We start from the raw sequence: 24,196 nt of genomic DNA, 5'->3' as shown, positions 1-24,196 counted from the left end.
AATTTTGAAACTGTAAAGTGGCCTTTATTGCGTGTTCATGCACCTGAGTTAAAAAAATGTGCAGTATAGCTATTTCTGCTCGCTTCAATATTAACACATATCCATTATACAGAATTTTTCAACATATTGTTACCAAAGGAGGGCATATATTTCCTTGTATTTGAGATGATCAACTGAGATAAATATTTGGTGAAAATCTTTATCATTAAGCTTTGCAACATGTACAAATGAGCACTCCTTTCAAATTCTCTATTTAAAGACAACCTAGAATACATAGAATAGAGCATAAACAGAAATGCGCACTTGAAGAAAAATGAAGCTAATGAAATTAAAGAGCTGTGACTTGTGAGAGTAACTATGGTGGCTTAAAAATGGGTTAATGTAGGTTAAAAGCACATTTTATTTGTAAATGTAAGATAATCTCATTAGTGTTGGAAGCACAGAAAGGTCTATCATCTGCTTCCTAAAAACATTCAAGCTAACACAGTTCTTTTCAGGCTGAGTTGAGAAATGCCCATTGGCAAAAATGTGACAGGAACAAATAACAGACATGCTTTTTAATGTATTAGTTGTCTGCACTGTTGTCATTTGCCACTAGGTCTCTCGGTGAGTGTCTCTTTCAATGCACTTTTAGCACATGTATTATGCTAAGCATATTAATACATACTTAGTAAGTACTGCTGTAAATCTGCATTAAGATCGAAGTGTTGTTCCTGATCTTTAAGATTCAGAAAACTTTCAGGAAGTTGGTCAACCATATTTATTAGAATAAAAAGAGACTTTTTTGGTATGGCCTACTATCTACCCCGTAGCCTAACTATTCTGTATCCTTTGCTTCATGTGTTCAGTATTTTGTCTCTGAACATTTGTAGCTGAAAATGTTGGCACTGATGTTATTCTCACCCTGTAAGACCGCATAAGCTTTGTTTTATTTTGTTGGTAACTGTCAATAAATGTGACAGTGACGCTGCTCTTAAGAATCAGGTAATCTCTGAGCATTAGGAGATAGAGGGCAAATACACATCTTGAGCTACAAAGAGAGACTCTGTAAGGAACTTTTGAGGATGTTGTGATAAAACCTGAAATACTAGTTCCAGTGCACCAATAAGAAAATGATCTGGTTTTCTGTAGGACATAGTTCCCATCTTGGCAATACACATTTAACTTTACATGACCAAGCAATCTTATTAATTTCTCAGATTTTTAAGGTTAAGTGTGCTTACGTTCTTTGCTATTTAGCATAAATAAAAAACCTCAGATATTAAGTTACATTAATTTCATATCATGAAATAGTCATTTTACTCTCCTGCTATTCTTCAAGATTTCTAAATCCTTATGTGAAAAAAGAATAGTAGCAACGTGTCAGAAATGAAAGACTGGACCAAGGTTTTCCTTTATATGTGTGAAACAATAAGAGTTTTACTTGGCTTGAGGATGAGTGTGAAATCCTCACTTTGTGAACATCAAGAGATCTACACATCAGCTCAACAACATAGAGAGATTGTCAAGGCTGGACTCTAAGTGATGCTGATGATTAAAGCTTTTTTTTTTTAAGGCAGTTTTAAATGAAGTGATTTTTTTTCTGCCTCCTCAGAACATACGTGATGTGGTTAGGTTCCTCATATGATTTCTTAAACTTACTGGAATCACAGCTTCCTAGCAAAAGGCAGCATGCCTTTTTCCCACTATGAACGAACAAATTTTGTCTTTTAAGACAAAGAAAGGGAATATCAACTAACTGTAAGCCATACTCAGAAGTTGAAAGACATGGTAAAAAAAAAAAAAAAAAAACCAAAAACCAAAACCCAAACCAATTTACAGATTTAATAAACTCTAAGCCAAATTAAGCTACTTCTTTGGTTTGGCTGTCCCTCCTGATCCATTAGACCCCTCTGTAAAACCCTAAACAGGCCTGGATGAATGATAAGAGAATCTGCTTGCCTGAAAGCTGATTCCTGCTGTACACCATAAGCCCCAATTGTACATTGCCGACCTTCTCTTCCTTACTGAGAACTAGAAATTCCAGTAATGCAAAGTTGGCAATGGGCTGTTTTACAGATGATCTTTGGGTTTTTTTAACCCATTATTTTTCTGTAACTGTTTGCTGTGCTGTACATAACCGCAGCAGCAGAGGGTGCTCAAAGATTGTGGTTATGAGTAAGAGAACCAGAGCAACAGCAAGACTGACAGTGCCAAGAACGATCACAGTGACAGTGAAGGGCGTGACTTGATGTACTTGGACTTCTTTAAAGCTGATAGATTATATGCATATCCTGTTATTCAGTTCATAGTTTTAAATACCAGTGAGTACCACTCAGTAGCCAGATTTTAATTTGCACTTGTGTTTTACTTAAGCTCTTGTTTACAGTTTGAAAAAAAAAATCATCAAGAATATAAAAGTACTTTTTTGAATGCATATAAGCAATAGAATGAGAAATCCCATGGTTCTGACCAGGTTTGGCATTTTCTATAACATACTACCTGGAACTATTTGTTGCAGATCACATTGCAGTCTATCTCAACTGTTTCAATTGGCTTTCAAGGCAACACAAAACAGAATGTGATTTCATTGTAAGACTGAAGTATTATATTAATTGCTAAGTTTTACTGAAAGGAAATGTTTATAATTCTCTTTTTTTTTGGATAGAAGATAGACTTGAGACATGAACTCAGGCATTCTCGTTCCAAATTCAGGACAATTTTTTTAAGGGTAGCAACTTCAGTTTTCCAAATATCCTTTTTATAGTGACGTAATTGCTGAATTTTTTCTTTTTACTGACCCTATGCTCTGTCTCCTGCTTTGCACCAGATTCACCCATCCAGACATTAAAAAGTAGCTGTGGAGCACTATTCTAATCCTGTGGGAATTGCTTAATCCTCTGATTGAACCTGAATAAATCTCCTTGGATGCCATGTCAATCTGTTTGGGATTTGCAATCTGGCAAGGCACCCAAATACAAATTAAAGTGATTTTTATACCTGAAAAAGATCATCTGTCTCTCAGTAAATTCTACTGCTATGTTCTAAAGTGAGCAAAGATCAGGCAGCTGTGAACATCACTTTGGAGATATGGGACATAAATATTTGACTTCATGAATTTGTTATTGATTTCCTAACTAGGGTTCCTCAGTTACATGGAAAGATCTCATTTTTTCCTCTTACTGGTAATTCAGAAGGATGGCTTTCACTTAGTGGTGGTTTGTGGTTTTCTCTTTTTTTGGTTTGCTTTTTTTTTTTTCCTGTTTGTTTGAGTGGTGTTTGTTTGTTTGTTTTTGGTTGGTTGGTGTTTGGGTTTTTTTTTTTGCTATAGCTGTACCAGTTATTTTTAGTCTGCGTTCTGTCATTCCAAGTATGTGTACTGACCCCTGAAATTGTTGGGATTTCAGAGTATTTACTTTTTTTTTTTTTTAATGAACTCACAGTTCTTTCATCTCTATGTATTTTAATCCTCTCTGTCCCCAAAGTACTATGTGAAAGTTTTAAAATGTGTTTATTTGCCTTTCTTCAAAATATATGGGGCACTTGCATGGAGAAAGAATGCGTATATCTTATCTTTCACCCAATTTAAAGAGGTAAATCTGTGCTCCAAGTTATCAGCATATATGTTTCACCTGTTAAATAAGTTTATCCAAGTTATTTTTGTTGGATCACAGTTCAACATCTAAACAAACAAAAAACCCCTTGGCTTTATTTTTACTGGTGTGTTTGATGCTATAATGATGAAATTTCTGTTAGAAAAAGTCAGCTGCCAAATTAAATGTTCTGACTTTCTGTTTAGAGAACTGGATTTAATTCTTCATTTAGGTCCAGGTAAAGAGAAGCCTTAGATAACAGTTGAGCTCATTGAACATATTTAACTTGAGCTTTAAACACTGTTTGAGGTAAAATATCTTACCATGGTTGTCTCTGCAATGGATCCAAAGCTGTTGATAAATATGTTGCATGTGACATTAACTGGAGGGCCTGCAAAAGATGAAAAAACACCAGTCCCTGTTCCAGAATCATTGCTTATTGAGTGACTGTAACATATAAACTATTATGAAACAATGCTTATTGACTTGAGAGGAAGTAGTGCTACATTCACAACTCATTTAATGCAAAATTAAATTGAATGGTTTCTAATAAATTTCCTTTTGATTTTTCTCAAAGGTACTCTACTTGACTAGCCAGTTCTAGCAATAAAACAAACAAAAAAAATCAAAACCAAAAACAACAAAAAAACCCACGAAAACCACAGAATCAGAAAAAGTTAACTATTATAAACCTGTACAGATGATTCTACTCAAAAAAACAACACGTCATTTGAAATATATAGTAAAAAATATTTTTACATGCATTTTAGTGAGCAGTGTATGTCACTTCTCACAACAATTAGGGGAAAAAGTGACCTTTTTCACTCAAGACCACTGCTTTTAATGCTATCGATCATCACTGGTAACAGAAACACATCATTGCTGCTCTTATCTCTACTGCTTACAGGAACAAATGTGGATAGGAAAGAATGGCTTAGATTCTATTCTTATTTCTCTTAAATCAACAAAATGTTTAAGAATCCATTTAAACTGAATTTTCTGTTAACATGGGTCTTCAGTCAAATGTTGTTCTGTCTTATCTTGCATTTGTGAAGCATCAGTAGTGGCAGAGCAATCATGATAACTGAACAGTGAATCATCTTTTCATGGAAAGGGTTTGAAATTATTTCTCTGAAAGTGTCTGTAAAAATGGCATTCTGGTAGAGCATGCTAATTTCTCCATTTTTTTTTCTTACAGCTGTCAGTCTGTGTACAGCAGAAACAAAGTTTTTCCATCACGTTTTGCTGTCACCATCCTGCACCTTGATATTCTTATATCAATAATACATTTCAGCACTGGAGAACCTAATTTCTTTCTGCATGTATTATCAGTCACTAATAATGAAAGATCTATACCAGGAATTTGAGGACTAGTCTTACAAACCGTTATGTAATATTTATCATTCAGGGTCACTGAAGTAAGAAGCTGCTCTGCCAGAGCTGGTGGTTTGCAACTAGCAAAATCTAATGTGACCAATGAACTTAATATTAAATACTTGAAGCATCAGAACGGCCATTACAAATTCTGTCAACAGGACACAACTTGGAACATCCAGTTTTCCTTCCTCAAGGCAATATTTGCTTTGAAGTACTATATGGCAATTACAACAAAAAATCAGTGCATGTACTTCAGTCATTATACACAAGACCACAGCTGTGGAGGAGAATTCTCAGGTAAGGAGGTATCATTCTGCACTCACAGTATTTTTTTTCACTTTTTAAAATTTGGCTAATTGATTAATTTGATTAATTATTTAGAGCTGTGGAGCATATCCAATATTTCTTAGAATTCAGTAAAAGCTTGACATTGACAACTCCTGACAAGGATCAAGAGAAAAAGCAAAAGCAGGGAAGAAGACCAAAGGCAGTCACTAAAAACTGTCAGGGAGGAAATTGTACTTCCTGACTATGTTTGATAATTTATTTGCAAGGCAGCTTTCCTTTCAAACACTTTTATGTTGTAGTACTCGTCAACATTTCAAATTTGGTATGATACTATCTTGTTTAAAATAGTATTATACTTTAAAGTGTAAGTTTGCTATATCAACAAAGTTGTTTTTATAAAGAAAAGCCCTAAATCACTACAATGTTGATGCTTAATTTCAAAAGCAGCATTACGAAAACATAGTTAACAGCTTGTTAAAAAGAGCATGAAGGGATAAGTTAAAAACACCTTTCAAATGATTTAGAGATTACTCAAAGATACTGTGCTGAGAGTAAAAAGGAACTTCTGAAAACATGGTCAAAAAAAAGAGAAGAAATGGAGCCATTAAAACTGGAAGTCATATTCAAACACAGGAACTCAGGCAAGTTGAACATAAATTAAAGACAGAGGGGAAAAAATAGAGCTGAAACTTGCTAGAGGCAGAAAAGCTAACAATGATAACAACCTACAAGGTGTTAAAAGTAGAATCCTGCCAAGATCTGGAAGGTGAAGTCAAAAGGTGATGATTAAGATATGAAAGTACCCATGAAAATGAAGAAGGTCGAGCAGAAAAACTAAATGAAATCTTTGTAGCAGCAGTTGTCTCCGATTGCAAGCTGTGTCACATACTTGAGCTATTCTGATGGAAGATTTCTATGAAGACTATAGAAGACATTTCAGATTAAATGAAGAGGAACAAACTGACAGGTTGAGGTGATATCAAGCCAGATATTATAAAAATCTTTGCAAAACTGTGAAAGTATGAATCACTTTGAGTCAGCTGTCACATGTGTCAGTTTTGTTATCAGTGGAAATGTGTGCCACATCCAGGACCTATAACTTGAATTAAAAAAAAAAAAAAACAGACTCCAGATATGATGGTGGATGACGTTGACAATGAACTTTATCCCTGTAAACCTTACCTCTGTACCAGCTAAACTGGTAGAAATGATAAGTGTTATGAGTAAGAGATATGGATTAATACTATTGTTGTTGAAATAACATCTCTCAGACCTACTGAAGCTCTCTCAGAGACCTGATGAGCATGTGGACACAGACAATCTAATTAAATAAATATTAATTTAAACTGTCGTATAAAATTAAATTCATTAAAATAATTTATTTGGAGTTTTGAAAACTTTTCAATGTGATCTTTTGTTGACGGCTTTTTAAGGATGTTAATCTTGATGAAGTGAGAGACACTCCTTTCACAGGCCTTTTCCTTTAAAGTTATTAATGCTAGGAATAAATAACTAGTTTTCAAAATGCAAGGTTAATGTTGATGAGTTGAACCACAGATCTGCACTGAATCTTTTCAGATCAATATTGATATCCTAGAAAGGAAGATATGGCAATATAATTTTGCTTCTGATAGGAGATTATTTAGTGGTGTTGTATATAAAGCTGACTGCGAAGAGATGCAGAAAAATCACAAAATATTGAGCTATCAAGCAAAAAAATATTTGATGAAATTCATTGTTGGTCAAATGCTAAATAATCCTTTCTATGCATTCCTACAGAGGGGCTCCAAATGAATGATTTCCATTCAGGAAAGAGAGGCTAGATTAATTATGGGTGGTTTTCTCGAGGCAAGTTCTGTAGCTAATAAAAACAGGAGAATGCAAAGAAATACCTTTAAAAAATGGACTACCATACAAACAGATCATGAACTTCCATCTTGAATACTCCAAAATTTCTCCTCTGTGTGCTTCAAAGGGATATATTAGGGAGAAAGGAGATGTCAAAAAAGGCGAACAAGGATCACAAATTCTATGATGTGCTGCCACATGAAACAGCTCAAGTAGAGCAGATCTCTTAGCATTGGAAAAGAGATACAGTAGGGACTGATATCTAAGTATGCAAATCTGTAAAGATCAAAAGGCAGTAATAATTTTCCTTCATATCTCAATATGTCATATGGCAATAAAAATAAGTAAAATAGTCACCAAATTCAAGGGAAACAAAAAATGATACTTTTCACTGTTCCAAAACATGAAGATTTTAGTGCTGTAAAATACAGGAAAAGTCAAAAGTATAAACAGCTTCCAGAAGTGATCAGAAGAACATATTTATCTATATTATTTTTTTCAGTTAAGTTCTGGCTTAAGAAGTTCCGAAACTGATGATTGTTGAATAGTGTTTGGTAGTAGATCATTATCAAAGGGTACAATCAGGACTGTATAGATTTAAAAACATAACACCTCTTCTGCACCAGGGTAGTTCTGAGCATCTTCAGGCCATGACAGTTTTCACATATGGATTACATACCTGTGTCCAAATTTGAAAGACAGTGCAGTATTTCCCATATTTGCAGGAATAGATACAGTCTGGGATATGGAACAGCTGAGTAAGATAAGGACCTTGCTATATGTTTGATGTACTGGTAATAAAAATACTTTGCAACAGGAAAAAGGATTTTACAAGAGTTCTCAATTTTCCGTTTTATTCCATAGCTAGATAAATACCAACAGTCTTCTCTGTTTTTTTCTGTTGAACAAGAACAGATATGCAGAATTCTTTATCCAAAAGCAGAACAATCAGGCAAAATATATAAGATTGTGTTATTGACCAAGATTAATTATGACTAAAAGATGGCAACTGAAAATCTTGTCTACATAAGAATTTTATTGGAAGAACTAATTATTTTAAATGCTTACTTGACTTATCTTGTTTGTAATCATTCTGTTTCTTTAAAACTGTTGCCAGATTAAAAATTCAAAATGGCATTAAGCCCCAGCACTTCTTCTAGGACTAACAAAAGTAACCAGAAAGTGGCAAAGTCACTTAAGGAGATACTTAGTGATAGATCTGAATCATTCTGGGCAGATTTGTTCAAACTGCATAGCTGTCTAGAAGATTTAGAATGTGCACTTTTTGAAAAAGAACAATGTCAAATTAGGTTTTGTCTCTTTAAATTTCAACAGTTACAAAACAAGGCTCTAAGTCTTTTGAACCATACTTTCAAGAAGTACTGTATTGAATTCACTAATCTGTAAACCATCTGCCTGTTCTTCACTGTAGCCCTATTAGAAGATTGTGATTGCTTAGTGTCCATGACAAACTCCAAAATCCAGCCTCCAAAGCAATTTACAAGCTGTAAGCTCCTCATTTTTAAGCACTTGTCTGTAGCACTTCAGGAGATTCGAAAAAAAAGAAGAAAAACTGCAGTTATTAGGCTTTGCCTGAGGTCTTCTTCTACCCAGCACAGCTTTACCTCAACTTGAACCTGCAGTTTGCATGTCAAAGAGTATACTGTGGCAACAAGTCAAGACAACTTTAATAAGGAGCAAAAATAATTTAACAGCTACCACTCATATAAGAAAGTAATTTTAGAAATACAGTGTTTTGCATTACTTCGTAAATACTTTTTGATACATTAACCCTCCAGGAAGCCAGGCACTAGAACATTCCTCAGAATAGTTCTGGGAAGGAAAGTCCAGGGGACTTAATTCTGTACGGCCATCAGGGATATTGATCATTGTGGCAAATCTTTTAGCTGTATGTTTGAATTTCTATTGTACGTTTGTCAGTATCTGAGAAATATCAGCACTGATAACTTACTTATTAAAAGCAAAGCACTTCCAGCTGCAGTAAATCCTTGGTAATAAGTTTATATATACAGCACCAACTGTTTATGGCTTACTGGTGAGAAAGTAATTTGACAAAATGTGACTTATTTGGTCTTTAGGAATCATTGTGGGCAAATTCTGGCAAAACCAGTAAATAGCAATGTCTTTAGAGTCATAACCACTTAAGTTTCTGGGACTTGGAGATGTCAAAAAACTATAAAATATAATGCTGAATAAGAATTAAGATGGAAAGGCGATGACAGATGACTTAGATGAGGAAGGCTTGTCTGCCCGAAGGAAAAGTTTTGTAGTAAACGTGGAGTAAATCCCACCTTATAGTGAAATGTTAGAGCTAAGAGAATCTCTTGGCACTCAAGAAGACAGGCATGAGAGAAGGCGGCTGAGGCAAAGTAAGAATAATATAATTTTTAGTCACAATAGGTTTATTCTTTGAAAAAAAACCCTTATGTTCTGGAGAGTTTAATGACCAATAACTTGATACAAAGATTCAGAAATAGAATTAAATATAGTTCTGCTGTATTATTGGAACTCTTTGTGTTCTAATAAAAGTCAATTTTACTTAAACTTCCCAGACTGCAAAAGTTAGAATGGGAGATATTTGTCTGTATAATAGTTTGTATATTTGTATAACAATGTATTTTGTATAATCCTTCACTAAATACCCTACTTTAGCATGCCTGAGTCTGGATAATATGTTTTGCATGAAGACCCTGCCAAGATGTAATCAGTGCATTGCAAGCCTTAGGCTCCCAACAGTCTTTGGATCTCCTTTGTCTTGTTTGAATCTCCTTTGTGATAAGTGCATAAAAGTCAGACCCCAAGAGACAATTCCAGTTGTTGAGAACCAGCAGTTTTGCTGAGGAACTGAGAACAGGGAAAGGAACAAGAGGAAAGATGGTCCCTTCTGTCATTTCAGAACAGAACTGTGGCACAGGAGGGAGGAATCTAATTCAGTGATAAACTGGGTAACAGATCAGCTCTTTTGAGTTTGACAGTCACGTCATTAACACACTCGTCCTTTCAGTCTAGGATCAGGTGCATATAAGGATTTGGCCTCTCTTTCATGGAACTTGCATTCTGGAATGCTTCAGGCTATGGTAGTTCAAGGTGGGAATTTGAATCCAGTAACAAGCATTTCAGGAAAGAAAAAACAAAACCAAGCCCTATTAGACAATTCAAATCTAGCTATAAGGTATATTACTACTGAAATGAATTGTCATAGCAAAGAAAGGCAAAAGTAAGCACTTTTTTTTTGTGAATGTACTTCATTTTCATGTTTGTTCCAGAAGCTGCATTTGTGTCAGTAGAAATACTGAAAACCTGCAGGTTTAGGTTTGAAATTACCTTTGAAATTTGGCCTGATCCTTGCATCGTAGCCTGACATCCTACCCATGAGCTTGTCCAGGAAGTCAGATGGTGACATTGGCATGCTCCGAGATCTTGCACTGTCTGTTTCCTTTGTGGCCACCAAGCTAACAGCAAGGAAAAACAAACATAAAAGAAGAACAAAATATTTTGTTAGAGAAACTTTGATTTTATGCAGTCAAACCCTTAGTTCCTTCTTGTATGAACAGGAAAACAGGAAACCTATGACTGCCCTTCAAACTAGGTTATGCTTCAAAAGTAGTTGTAGCAAAGAAATGGAAACAGTAAATTCTTCTTGTATCTGTCATTTTACATGCTAATTTTATTTTGCTAAGCTGCATCATTGGAGGTTGTTGTTACCATTTCCTCGGGACTTCTGGAGATTAATAACACTGCCAGTCAACAGTAATCAATCCACTATCAGAGAGCTAAATAATGTCATCTACACAAATAGCGGTGCATGTACAATCTTATAACTTGGAGTCTACTCTGAGACTGGTCTGTTTAACTGGCTGTGGTGTAATAGAAGCCTAGATCAGAGAAAAAAAAAAAAAAAACGTAGTATGGATCTTTCACAGAATAGTAGTACTATCTCAGTTTTTGTTCAGCCAATGTTTTATGTTGATATTTAAACACAATACAACATATCAAACAGTCTCCTGGCAAATGGTATTCTTCAACATGGTCTTAGAGGTTTGTTTTTTGCTAAAACAAAAGTGACTGCTGCAGTGGGAAAAAAAAAATAAAAATGCACAACTTACTGAAGGAACTATCTTAGGGCAAAATTTTCATCTCAGGGCCACATGGCGAATGTCATCTCCTATAGCCTCCTTTCCATATGTATGCAGAACTTTCACTGACATTGTAAAGTGTGTTCCACACATGCCAAGAGAGTAAAGTACCAGCACTATGATCAGTCATATGGACCTGAAGAAAAAGGTCTTTATTGTTGTGGAACTCTTACTTGGACTCTGGCCAACACATTGAAGAAAACAACAGACTCAGTAAATATATATGCAAATAGAATTATAGGTAACATTGTGATACATAGTGCAGCTAAAACCTTCTGTGGCTTTTAGAGTCTCGAGTAAAAGATAGAGAGCTTTTCCTGTTTGTGCTGACTTCTAATAAAAAATCTATTGCAGAAGGATATGAATCTTTCACTTACTCACTTCATTGTCTCCTATTAATACCAGTTAACTCTTTCAGGAGTGTTAAATATGCCTTCATTTAGAAATAAACACAGGGAATAATGTAAAATCATTAGGAATTTTCTATCTCATAAATGAACCTTATGCTGAACTTTGCTTGCTAACAGTGGATGGAGTTCCAAATGGAAAAATTCCATACAGGTATATGTGTATGCAGATGCAGACTGGGAATACGTTTATTTTTCTTCCCAAGACTTCATTACTCAGGACATGAAAACTTGCAGTTTTATGGCAACTTCCATTTAGAAGGTCTACTAAGAAGTCTGTCTTCAAAATTTAAATTTAGATTTAATATCTTAAATCAAAAATTATTTCATATTAAATCTTGAGTGTCACATATTGGGACATGCACAGAGTATGAACCTAGAAACCTATAGAATACTTTGTTTTACTAATATTTTATATAACCTTGAAATTAAGTCTTGTAATTGTAATCCTAACTGAAATCAGAGAGTTAAAAATTAATTCTTCCATTTATTAGCTTGTCTAGTGGTTAGGCTATTCTATGTGTAAATTGGTTTGCGTGTTTCTAGATTGTTCACAAATTTCTAAATTATTGGATATTTATATTTTTTCTGAATAATTTGGGATCTCTTTCAGTATTATCTTTCAGAAAAAATAAGTTTCTTTAATTCCCTTCAGTAGCTAACGTAGTTCTTCATTTCTTCCCATAGCTGGAGAATGTATTTCCCTTACTGAGAAAGTACTTTGTATGTTATTTTTCTAGTTCAATTTGAAATTATCCTATTGGTCTCTGACATAATTTTCATCACCAATCATTCTGAATTTATCTGATTCATCACATTATTTCAACTCGAAGTCATTTATATTTCTAGAAAACAACATATGTGGTTATAAAGCAAATAAAATCTGCAAGTACAATTACGCTTTACTGGATTTTATCTATTTGCAAGGCAGGAGAGTCAAATTACTATGTATGTACATATATAAACACTTAGATTTCTTTCTTCTACTCTTCTATAAGAAAGTTACATTTCTGTAGGACATATAGAATTCCTACACTACATGATATATATCCCCTGTTTTTTTTATTCTGCATATAAATAAACTATCCAGAACACAAATATAGAAAGGCGTATTGTTAGCCTCAATATCGATCAGTTTCTCTGAATGGAGAATTTGTTTCTCCTTTTTTTCACTTCTCTGAACTTTTTCTAAATCTTTGTTGTTCTTCTAGTTTTTACTTTTAAAGGCTGTGGTGGAATGGAGGACTTTTAAAGTAACTAATGATGAACAGGAAAAATAGTAATTGCTCTGACTACGGATTTTCTCAAAGTGGTATTTACTTTTTAGTATGATAGCGTCATTAATATTTGTTTTCATTTGTCAGTTAAAAGTCTCAGAATATCTTGAATAATTTTATTGTCTGCTTCTGAAACAATATATTCAGCATAACTAATACATTTTGTATAAGCAAGTTTTATTTTAGAAATCAGTTGTAATTTGTAACTAAATATTTCTTCAAGTTTTCCCTTTTTCTCAGCTTGGTGTTACTGAATAAAAGATGATAGAGCACTGCAGACTTCTGCCCTTTCAAACTACCTTTAATTGAAAACATGTATTTCAAGCACAGTGTTGGACAAATAATAACTTCATCTATCCAAACAGAATAGTGGAATACTTACAGAGTTAAAAATGAGTGAGACTTGGTTGGTTATATAGTAAAACCTGAGTAAAGCAGTGGATTTTAGGAAGAATTTTAGGAAGACCTACCTGGCAAACTGTGGGTTTACAAATTAACATAAAAATTTATTCTGCATGGTAAGGTTTCTTCAATTTAATTATACATTGCCTCCAAAAAATAAACCTCTGGCTAAGTGGTTAGAGGAGGTCACACTCCTTTCATGAAGTATGAATGTAGGTCCTTTTAGTGTTAATGCACGTTGCTTCCTCCTCTACACACAATTATTGCATAAACACTAGGAACAGCTTTGTGTACCTCCAGAGGGGATTTAGTCTGACCTGTTGCTTGTTTTTTTTTTTTTTTAATAACTCATGCATGCATTTTCTAACAGGTAGAATTAGAAGAATTTAATATCAGCAAAACTTTTATACTATGGTGCATTCAGAAGTATGCTACAATAGACTTGCGGTTAGCATGAAGTCATTATGCAACTTTAAACTACGGAGAGGGGAAGCTGCACATTTTTGTTCATAGGCAAAAGCAAAAAAGGCTTCCCATTGCTGAAGTCTTTTATTTCAGAGAGATTATAGCCTCCCAGTCTTCTTGTATATTAATATTTTACCAGGAAATGTTACCAACTAGAATAGTATCCCTGCTAGTCACTCTGTGTTATTCCTGTGAGCTATTGGTAAGTATTGCTAACAGTTATAAGGATTTAAACCATCTTCAAGTTTCAGATTTAAAGCAGTGCTTTATTTGACTTTCCTGATGTGTCCTGAACATCTTTAGAAGTTAAATTAAGTCTTGCCAAACAATTAAAAATAGATTTGTTAATGAAAGCAGTGGATAAAAATAGAGAAAATAATAGAAAATGTTGTCGAACAATGTATTAAAAAAAAAAAAAAAAAGTGACTGGTTGAATTTACACCATCAAAAATTAGGGTAAGAATTTTTGTTCCAAATAAGCTGTTATACAAAACCAGATATGAAAAGAAGATTAGAATCACCAAAACTGTAATTACACCTGTCTTTGCTCTGTTCTGTCTGTTAAATTAGCATTTACGTAAAATGAGAGGAGATGAGCTTTGCATCATGCCTTGAAGACTGTCAAGTTGAAATTTCATGGACTGAGATGCGAAAATATCCTAAATTACGGATCTCTGACAGTGCATGACCTACCAAAAGTCATATTTAAGTAAGAACTGGTTAGGTCAAGCTGAAGACATTTACAGTGGGATATAAATCCTAGAGTGTAAGAAGGAGCATGGTACAGCCAACATGTGGTTTCTCTAAATCAGCACACACATCACAAATTCTAGACAAAAAGATGCTGTAGGGAGTTGTAGTAAGAATGGTGTTCAGCACTGACATCTATGGTCTGGAAAGAAAATACAAAATCATTGATGGTTTAAAGCTAAGAATTGCAAAAAAAAAAAAAAAAGACAGGGTTATAAATATTGACAAGGGCAAGAAAATAAACCAATTTCTGAAGTTCAGACCATTTAAGTAGAACAGTTTAAAACAAAGAAAGGATATTAAGAGTTATATGAATTTGGAATGTGGGCAGAGTTGGAGACAGTGATGAGTCTGAAAAAGGATTCAGAATTCGTCTTGAACAACTCAGCACTGTTGTGGTCAAGTTCTCACTGCACTAGTGTGTTATACATTGGTGTGGAATGAGTGAAAAAGTGAGCAGGACCATGAAGTTAACTTACTATTTTATAAGATATTCATGACACCGGTTCTGGGACATTGCATCAAATTTCATGTCCAAGTTTTAAAAGGACATTAAAACATTAGGGAACATACTGAACAAAGCCACTAAGACATGATCTGAGAGTTGAGAGAAATTTTCTTATGGTAAGAGAGTTTAAGAGCTCAATCTACTTAGTTTATCAAAAAGAAGATTGAAAAAATAACATGATTGAAGTGTATAAATAGCTCAAAGGGGCAGAAAATGATGGACATTTATCGAAAGAAGAAAGGCAGAGGACAAACAATGAGAGACAAGCAAATTCAGATGGGAATTCAGGTACGCAGTTTTAATAAAAAAGATAATTTAACAGAGGATCAAACTGTACCAGCCAAGGCAGTACAGCTTTCTGGAAGACATAATTTAGCAAAATATAAGGTGTTGTGTTTCATATATGGGTAGCTTGGAGAAAAGGAGTGACCTGTGATATATAGAAAAGCAGGCTAAATTCAGAGTAGACGTTACAAATCTCATGCAAAAATCTTCAGATTGCCAAAAGACACATTACAGACTTGAAGAGGTTAAGGAAGGGAAGCAATGGGAGTAGTTCAAAGTGGAAAAAGGTGTCTTCTCGGAGTCCTTCTATAGTGGAGCTGTATTGCAGGCTTGCAGATGCCTATACTGTAACCTATAATCTGAGTTGCAGGTTACAATTGGCAATGTTGGCCCATTTTGCACAATTCCTTTCACAGCAGGATATTTGACCTGCCCAGTGGTTCCATGAGCATCAGCTCCCTGCACAATATAGAATTATGGAAACTGCACTTGAGCTGCCCAGAAGCTACAGGCAGCTTAAAAATCACAGGTTGACCACTACTGGGAAAAAATGAGCTAATGTTCTACCTGTAACAAGCACCTGCAAGGAGGAAAGAATTTTAGGGTAAATTATAACATTGTCATGAATATGAAGAGGCCAGGGACAAATTTGGATCGTAAATTAAAAGGTTTTCAATCACTGAAACATTTCAGTTCAAGAGTAGTTTAGCACTTGGAGTAGAGGTAGAAAAGCCCTGTGTGTTTCAAGATGAAGCTAGAGATTAGGATTCTGTAACATGTACAGACTGTGATTGTAAGTGATGGGACTCACTTCTAACCCCACTACTGAGGATATGTTTGCATTATCATTCTTTCATGTGTTTAAGATAATTACTAGCACAGAACTCTGAAAAAAATATACAGTTAACACAGCTATGCAGTCAGAGCACTAACATCTATCGAATTTAAACTGGAGATCTCATTCAGCAGCTGGCAATTTAGCTAGCAAGAGAAAGCATGGGTCATGAATCTGTGCTCCTGGAGTGTCTATTTAAAGTAGGCATGTTTGTGAGAGAAAATCCCGCTCTCTCTTCCTTTGCTCCAAAACAAAACAATTGAGAAATACTCTTCAAAGGGAATTTCACAATCTCCACAAACGTTTCCTTCTCTGAAACATTTAAAGCTACAAAAATCAGATTGCTTTCCCATGTTTTTTTTGAAGAACCACTGTATTCCTACCCATTTTCTTTTATCTGCCCCAAAATTCTGCACTTGTTTACAAATGGAAATGCTTTATATATGCTTTATTTTAAAAGTTGTATTTTAAAAAGTAATTTCAATCATACTGATTTTGAGACTTTTATATTCCCTGTGTGCTACAGGAAGTCCTATTTTTCACTGATTTCTCCTCTCTTTTTTGAGCTTTTCATCTTCAAGGTGGGTTCTTAAAAATCACTTCCAGTCATGTTGTTTCACTAACTTACGTTTGAATACAATTAATGCAATTAATCTTTGAATTAGATGGTATCTTAATTTTCTTCCTTCCACAGTTAAACTACCTATGTATTTTATCTTGAAAATCTTATATTAACACCAAGTTACTGTCATATTTGGCTTGCTAATATTTCTTATATGATCATAAATTATTTATTTTGTCTCGAACACAATCCATCCTAGCCATTCAGAGAGGCAGAAATTTTGTATTTCATCTTGCAATGCATACTACAGAGCTGTTACAGGATGCTTTGCGTGCATTAGGATGGTCCAATAGCTCCTTCATTTCATTATTTAGCTTATTCTTTAAGGCAGCAAGTGTGGCCAAACCCCTGGAGCAATTTGATCTTGTGTTTGTGGTCCATTCTCTCCAGCTGATGTTTAAATGTTTTTAATGCACTCTACATTAAAAAGCTTTGCAGAGAATCTCAAGGAAATTAATTACATACTCATAAGGAAACCAAAACCTGCAGCCAACCAATATGCTCTCACAAACAGCAATACACAAAAGCATTTCAGTAAATTAATCTGAGTTGGTACTTATTCATTGGCTCACCAATGACAGGTGAATTAATCTCATGACTACTTCCCTTGATTCTGTAATTGTCAGTAACAGTGATAGAATTCTTAAAACAGAAAATGTTCCATATAACCATATAATTAACAAGGTCTGCTAAAATGAAATGATTATCCTATAGGTGGTGTCTGGTAATTGCATTTTGAAAATTGTGGCAGTTAAGATTTTGTGGTATGAAGAGAGCATTAACTTTATGTTTGAAGAGGTCGAAGATTTTTTTTGTTGTTGTTGTAAAGGGAGTGTATGTATTTCGCTGATCTATTGATTAAAGTAGGAAAATAACTAAAAGGATCAGAGTTTATAGTATATAGAATTTGCACGTTATTCCAAGGATTAATATAGACCTGACAAAAAAATACCTTTTTGAGAGAAGGAAGTTCCAGAATATGACAGCTTAAAACAAACAACAAATGTTGACAAGAAGGGCTGCTGAAGGTCCCAAGCCCATTCAAATGAAAGTGTTTTGCATATTTGAACCAAAATGAATCCTGTTCCTTCAGAACAATAAGAACTGCTTTCAATTTCAGGAAAAAAAAGGTCAATATAAAGTATAAACATACTAATTAGCCTGGTTTTTGTGAGTAAAGCTGCTTCCTGAAGTTTTTTCCAAATCTTTGCAGTTTGCTGTTAAAAGGTGTTTGTTCAGTCAAGTAGCATGACATGTTCTTCTGAGGTGTGATGTGTTTAAACTTGCTACCTCAGATGTCAGAAGAGAAATACAATTCTCTGCTTTTCATTCCAATAAACAATCTCACATTTGGAAAGCCTTGCAGATAAGGCAAATACTGTGGACTGGGAGCTCAGAGGTCTGGGGAAATACGTTTAAAGCTAATATTTTTTAAAATTGCAGTAAAATTATAAAGCAATCTCTTCAGTCTACTGAAAATTACAATCCTTCACAGAAACCAGAAAATAAATCGATTTCTCTTATTGAAGGCAATATTGCTTCACGAAACACTGGGGCCACTCTGGAAAGACAGGAGTCCTGGAAGCGTACAGAATTGGCTGTAACCACTGTCCCATTCAGATTCACACAGAAAGAATTTCTTCTGAGGAGCAAAACACGACTCAAAATTGAGCTCCTTCTCTGAACTATCTTTTGAAAGACTCGATCTCTTTACATTATCTACATTGGGAACCCAGGGTAACAGAACTCCTCATTTAGATGCCTGAATTAGATAACATTACCCTCTTCTACAGATCAAGGTTAGTGCAAGGAGATAATTTCCTTCCAACTCTTTTCTATTCCAACATGAAAATTATTCTACTTGAGCTTTATTTGTGAATAAATTAATCTCCTTCTGAAGGACCAAAAAAAAAAAGTGAGTTTCCAAAGGTGAAAGAGTAATGGAAAAGGGTTATGTGCTACAACCAAAGACAGCAAATGAAGGAGGAAGTAAGTTTGCAATGTCTTAAAAAAGACTGAGATTCCAAATTATCTTTCTGCTACTCCCGTTAAAACTGACAATAACGTCTTGATTGCTAACTGAAGATGAAATTTCTTTTATTTGTTGTAGGTCATGAAGTTGTCAATTCCTGATGCAATGAAAGTACAGATTTTCATATCCTGCAATGTTTTAGATAATAATAATTTTATCAGGTCAGAGAGAAGCACAGAACCCTTAGCTCACGTTTGCCAAAGACTGTCAGTGCAACTAACAGGAGCAGAAGCATTGTATCACCAAGATTTTAAAGAGGTGTTTTCTAAGAAAAATCCCCATGAGAATTTTTGAATATTTTCTCTGACAGGTGAGATTTTTCTACTGTTTTTCCACAATTTTAGATTTTTCTAGTTGACCTTTTGTCCTCTTATTTTAAATGAGTTCAAAAGGTCAGACTAATTTTAAGTAGAGTTACATCAGGACACATTTTCAGCCAAAGTAACATTTTTTATGTGCAACAAACAATAATTTTCTGGTTTAAGATCAAAAAACAGTTTTTCTTTCAGATTTGGAAAAAAATTATTTTTCTGTTTCAGTGACTGAAATAACATGGCATTCTAGTGGTATTTGTAGGTTAGGCAATGATTAAAAGTATTTTGCAAAGATGTTTCTGATAGCTTTACAGTGTCATATTTTTTCCCTTTTATTAATACAGTTGAGAATTCTTCCAGCCCTTAGTCTTTCTCCAATCCTGTTTGTCATGGAAGTAAAATTATATATGTTTATAGCTTTTTTACTTTATATACTATAATTTAAGAAGGTTTGGATTGTTGTGGCTTTTCTTAACAGAGAAGAAAAATAGTGAATAATGTGGTTTTAACTCTTCTGATTAAGTCACTCTGACCTGATCACCATTCTGTGGGTCAAAGGACTTTTTATTCTAGATGAGGCTAAACTGGTATATACTTATTTTTGTTTATGACTCTGTGCATATATACAAGCACAATGCTTTACTACTCACCCTTTTGAAACAAAAAAACTCTTGGGTTAAAGGGAGAAAACTAATTTGACAGCATTCTTCATAATCCTATTAAGATATACATTGAATAAGCTATGGGTTGCCTGTCTAATTTTGCTTTCTTGTTTAAGACAAGTTTATTGTTGCCAATTTTAGCTATGTACCATGTGAATTTTCTTAAGATATTTTGTGAATTATTGCTCTAATCTGAGTATTTTCTCATTGTTTTCCCTGAAGCACGCACTTCCTTAGTAGTGTTTGGTACCTGTTGTACATCTTATTTTTATAAGTGTTCCAAACTCAGGTCTTAGTTTCTTGCTGTCTCTTCATTTATTCAACCTATGTTTTTGGGCAAAGATCTGACTCAAACAGCTATACAAGGAGTAGAGAATGTTTCAGATGTTCAAATTCTAACAGATCTCTGACTCTTCCAAAGACATGGTGCATGCGCTAAGTTCTTGACAACTTTAACAGTCAGATCTTCCCAAAATTCAACTAACTCTTCTTGGTTTTGTTGTTGTTTGTTTGTTTCTTTTTAGACAAATAATACTTGGCTAAAATGAATATAATATCTTTGAAAATAGAAACTGTAAATCACTAATCTATAGTAGTATGAACTTGAATTACTACCTGATTATAAAGATTAATTTGTGTATTAATTGAATAATGGAGAAAAGTTATTGGAGTAATGGACAGATTGCAAAATGACCGAGTAAAATAATTTCATAATATTATCCTTTATAACACCAGAAATCCTTCTATAAATGTATGTCAGAACTGAACAATTGCATTTGGTTTTACGATTAATGAACGATTCCTCTAACCAACGGAAATTGAGGAGGAACTGACTGGTGTCTTTCACCACAATGAATAGTAATTGGACTGATGACAATGAGGCAACACTAGATTGAAAGGAGATTAAAATGAGACATTGCCTGGCTTAAAACTGCAGACTATTGTTTCCCAAGACAGACTCTTCCCAGATCTAGGAGCAATCTGTGAATACTGAAAACTGAATTCTACAGATTGCAACTGCTTTGTTGATCCTATATTTTTAATACATCCAAAAATGTCCTTTAAACTGTAGAGCTACATATCACTGTGATTTCTTTTTCTAATTCACTGCCTAGATTTTTTACTGTTGTTGTGGTACTGCCCCATCAGCTTACTTTGCATCCATGAGGTTGCTGTACTCTCACTCACTGTAAACAAAACAGTGTCCACTGAAGTGTGCATCTGTAGAAAAAAGATATTTATTGTAATCCTAATCAATGATCATTTAGAATGCTACAAGTCTTCTGTTCCTCCTTTGTCTTATTTTGCTTTAAGCATCCGCTTCTGTGAATTGAAGACTAACTGAAACTGAAAACTGGGGTTATTTGATATTTCTTCTCAAACAATTCTTTTACTCTTCATAAAAAATCTTTACAGAAATTCGTATAATACAATGAAATGGCTGGGATTTATCAAAACTAGATTAAAATTCCACTTGGAATGAAAACCCAGGGTTCGGGAAGAGTGAAGCACAATTCAATTAAACATTATTCCATTTGCCTTAGGGAAGCTCTGCTTGTATCAGTACAACAGTGTAGTCCTGTATCTGCAGTGAGCACGTCAGATGGCTGTTCAGAAGATGAGACTTCTCCGAAATGAGTTTGATAAGATGGAAGTTCAGGAAGAGAAAACTGAATATAGCTTAAGAGTCACTCACCTAAAATTAAAGTATTTCAACAAGCAGGAGGACTACAGCCCAGACAAGTCAAAACTTACCAGTAAATAGAACTCAGTGCTATATGAAGTTCTTTCCCAAAATGCTTCAGATTAAATTATTTATTTTGATTAGTCAGCTAATTGTAGTGTATATACTGTGTTATTACTAGTGATTAAGAATTTTCAGTTAAGATAAAATATTTCTAGTTAGAAAAGTACCGATTTCTTGAAATAGGTTTTTTACAGAAACATATCGGTTTCAATGTTGTTTTAATGAACTGCTGGCAAGCTTGGGGGGAATATTGTGTATTGTCCTTTCTATTCTGGCAGCCACAGTACATTCTTTGATGTTGATGGGAACTGAAGGTGGGGTCTTGCATTCTAAATTAAAAATATATGTATATATATATATTAACATCTCCTCCACAGAATTGACAGAGTTTTTTTTCCTGCTTTCTGCAACTTAAAATTATTTCTATACATTGAAAAAGCAATAAAAACTTTTCAGTGCTTTGAAATTTTCTGTAAGACAGGAAGAGTTCAACCAGCTCTATTAACTTATATGAGATAAATCGGTTAAGTATTTTTTATTTCCTTTTTATTAATTTTACCTACAATCAACACTATGATAATTTAATATAAGACTTTCTTTAAGGAACAACAGGGTTGAGCTTCAGGGTCATAAGAAGAGTGGAAGGATTTATACTATATAATGACAGCACCCAGTTTTCCTGATGCATGCAATGGAGCATATTCCTTACTGAATAAGACACAGAAAATAATGTGAAGGTTAAAAAGCAGTGCTGCTAGCCTTTCATGTTTCCACCAAAATTATCTTGGTCCACTACACATCCTCACATTCTCTTTCAGACACAGAAAGTGCCCTCAGATACACGCTTTGTCTTTGCTGTATTAGCATTGCTTATGCCACATATCAAGCACCCCCTTAATTATGATCTGAGTCTTGTAAGCTTCATATAAACAAATTGGAAATGTGCTGGACAAAGGAAAGACCATGACTGAATGTGTTTCGGTCTTTACTATGTGCAAGACAATTCATCTCCTTCAGGAGGCATCACTGTTACAAAGGAGGAGCTTCCTGTTACTTAGAGAATCTGAACAAGTGCATTTGTGCTCACATTTTGATTATAGATGAAAATTTGAGTACTCTTACGTCCCAAGATCTGTGTTCAGGAGCTACAAAAATAGTTAAAGGCACAGATATGTTCTTAGAGTTCATTTGCACAGTGTTAGAATTTATGGATAAGTTTTGGAGGAAAAATTGTAATGGATATATGCAGAAACTGGTTACATATAGCTTTTTTAATTCTGGTACTCCACTGTATTGTACTTTTTGTAATCATGTACTACTGTTTCAAGTGGGTGCATCTCATATTCACTCTGTGTAGTAAAAAATCACAGTATCTTGTTCAAAACAATTGAGCATCCAATCTTCAGTGTGTGAGAACTGAAGGAAAACCAAAGATAATTTATTTTACTTTAACTCTTGCAAATGAAGAGTAAGAGCAAACTCCAACAAACCTTGCAAGCTCTAATAAATCTGCTTATTTTTCTTTTCAGAAAAAAAAAAGAAAAAGGGAATTTGGATAAAGCATTTTTTCTGATACGTAAAGAAAAAAAACCAAACAAACAGAAAAACAACAAACAAAAAAACCCAAAGAAAACCCAGTACGATCTCAAAAAAAGTATTTAATAGGATGCAGTCCAGGTGTGATGCTGAAATCTGCCTACCTGGATTTTAGTTCTAATACTACTGAGTCAGACGTAATAGATCTGACCTAATAGCATCAGGGAAAACATCAGTCAGGTGTGCATCCCTTCATGGAGGTGTCACACAGATGCTTAGGCATAGAATTAATATTTATCTTAGAATACTGTATTTAGTTGTAATTTAACTGTGTGAAATCAGTGTTTTAGTCATGATTGATGCCAAAATTTTTATTTTTTCCCTCAAAACATGAAAAGTTTTACCCTACTTTTGCCAGTAAGTTACCACTTGGTGACATTTATGTATCTAGTAGGGCACCCTTAGCCATTTGACATGTTGCTCACAAAACTGGAAGTTTAGTTGGTCCCTGCAGATGAATTATGTCTTAACCTACATATGCCCAGAGCAGTGACCCTCCACTGCATCACTGAATCTAACAGATGACAGGGCAGTTTTGAAAATGTTATGAAATGAAAAGCCTTAGCAGGACAAAAACTCAGGATCTTCTTAATAATCAATTCCCGCTGTATCTCAGAACATCATGAACCAACTATTCACAAAAAAGTCCCTAAGCTGGGCAGTCACCATCTAACATGGAAAGTAATCAAAACTGAAAAAACCCCACCGCCTTCAGAAAAAACATGCTGGTATAACTGTTTTTAATAGGCATTTTTACTGAGTGGTTAGTTGTGAATTGAAAGTCAATTGCTAAAAAGCATACAAATTTGTTAACAGCCCATTTTATAGAAATTGATCTTGGAAATGATATATTCTGGTACCTGTGAATCCTCAAAGATGCTACTTAGGATTACATTAGGCTTATATCTTAGCTTTCACAATTCTGAAAGACAGAAGAATTTAATAAGAAATGAGATAAATTCTAGACATAGTAGAGTCTTATGCAAACTGCACATAGTATGTGAACCCTTGGGCAATGATGAGATGCATAGCATATTCCAATAATATTTTTT

The 24,196-nt window shown here is 34.4% G+C and overlaps 1 protein-coding gene across 2 annotated transcripts in view; it reads right to left on the bottom strand.

Annotated features, from left to right (window-relative positions):
- Positions 1 to 24,196, bottom strand: part of GLRA3 (glycine receptor alpha 3) — an 87,971-nt gene that overhangs the window by 56,884 nt on the left and 6,891 nt on the right. For both annotated transcript variants that reach the window (XM_071807692.1, XM_071807691.1), the window contains exons 2-3: positions 10,431 to 10,558; positions 3,896 to 3,963 (exon numbers count right to left, since the gene is read on the bottom strand). In XM_071807692.1, coding sequence (XP_071663793.1) covers positions 3,896 to 3,963; positions 10,431 to 10,558 — 196 coding nt within the window. The remainder of the gene's footprint in view (positions 1 to 3,895; positions 3,964 to 10,430; positions 10,559 to 24,196) is intronic.

Source organism: Patagioenas fasciata, chromosome 4 (genome assembly GCF_037038585.1).
Source record: "Patagioenas fasciata isolate bPatFas1 chromosome 4, bPatFas1.hap1, whole genome shotgun sequence".
NCBI classification, from domain to species: domain Eukaryota; kingdom Metazoa; phylum Chordata; class Aves; order Columbiformes; family Columbidae; genus Patagioenas; species Patagioenas fasciata.
The sequence above is the reverse complement of the archived record's forward strand: the minus strand, read 5'-3'. Positions and strand labels throughout refer to the sequence as shown.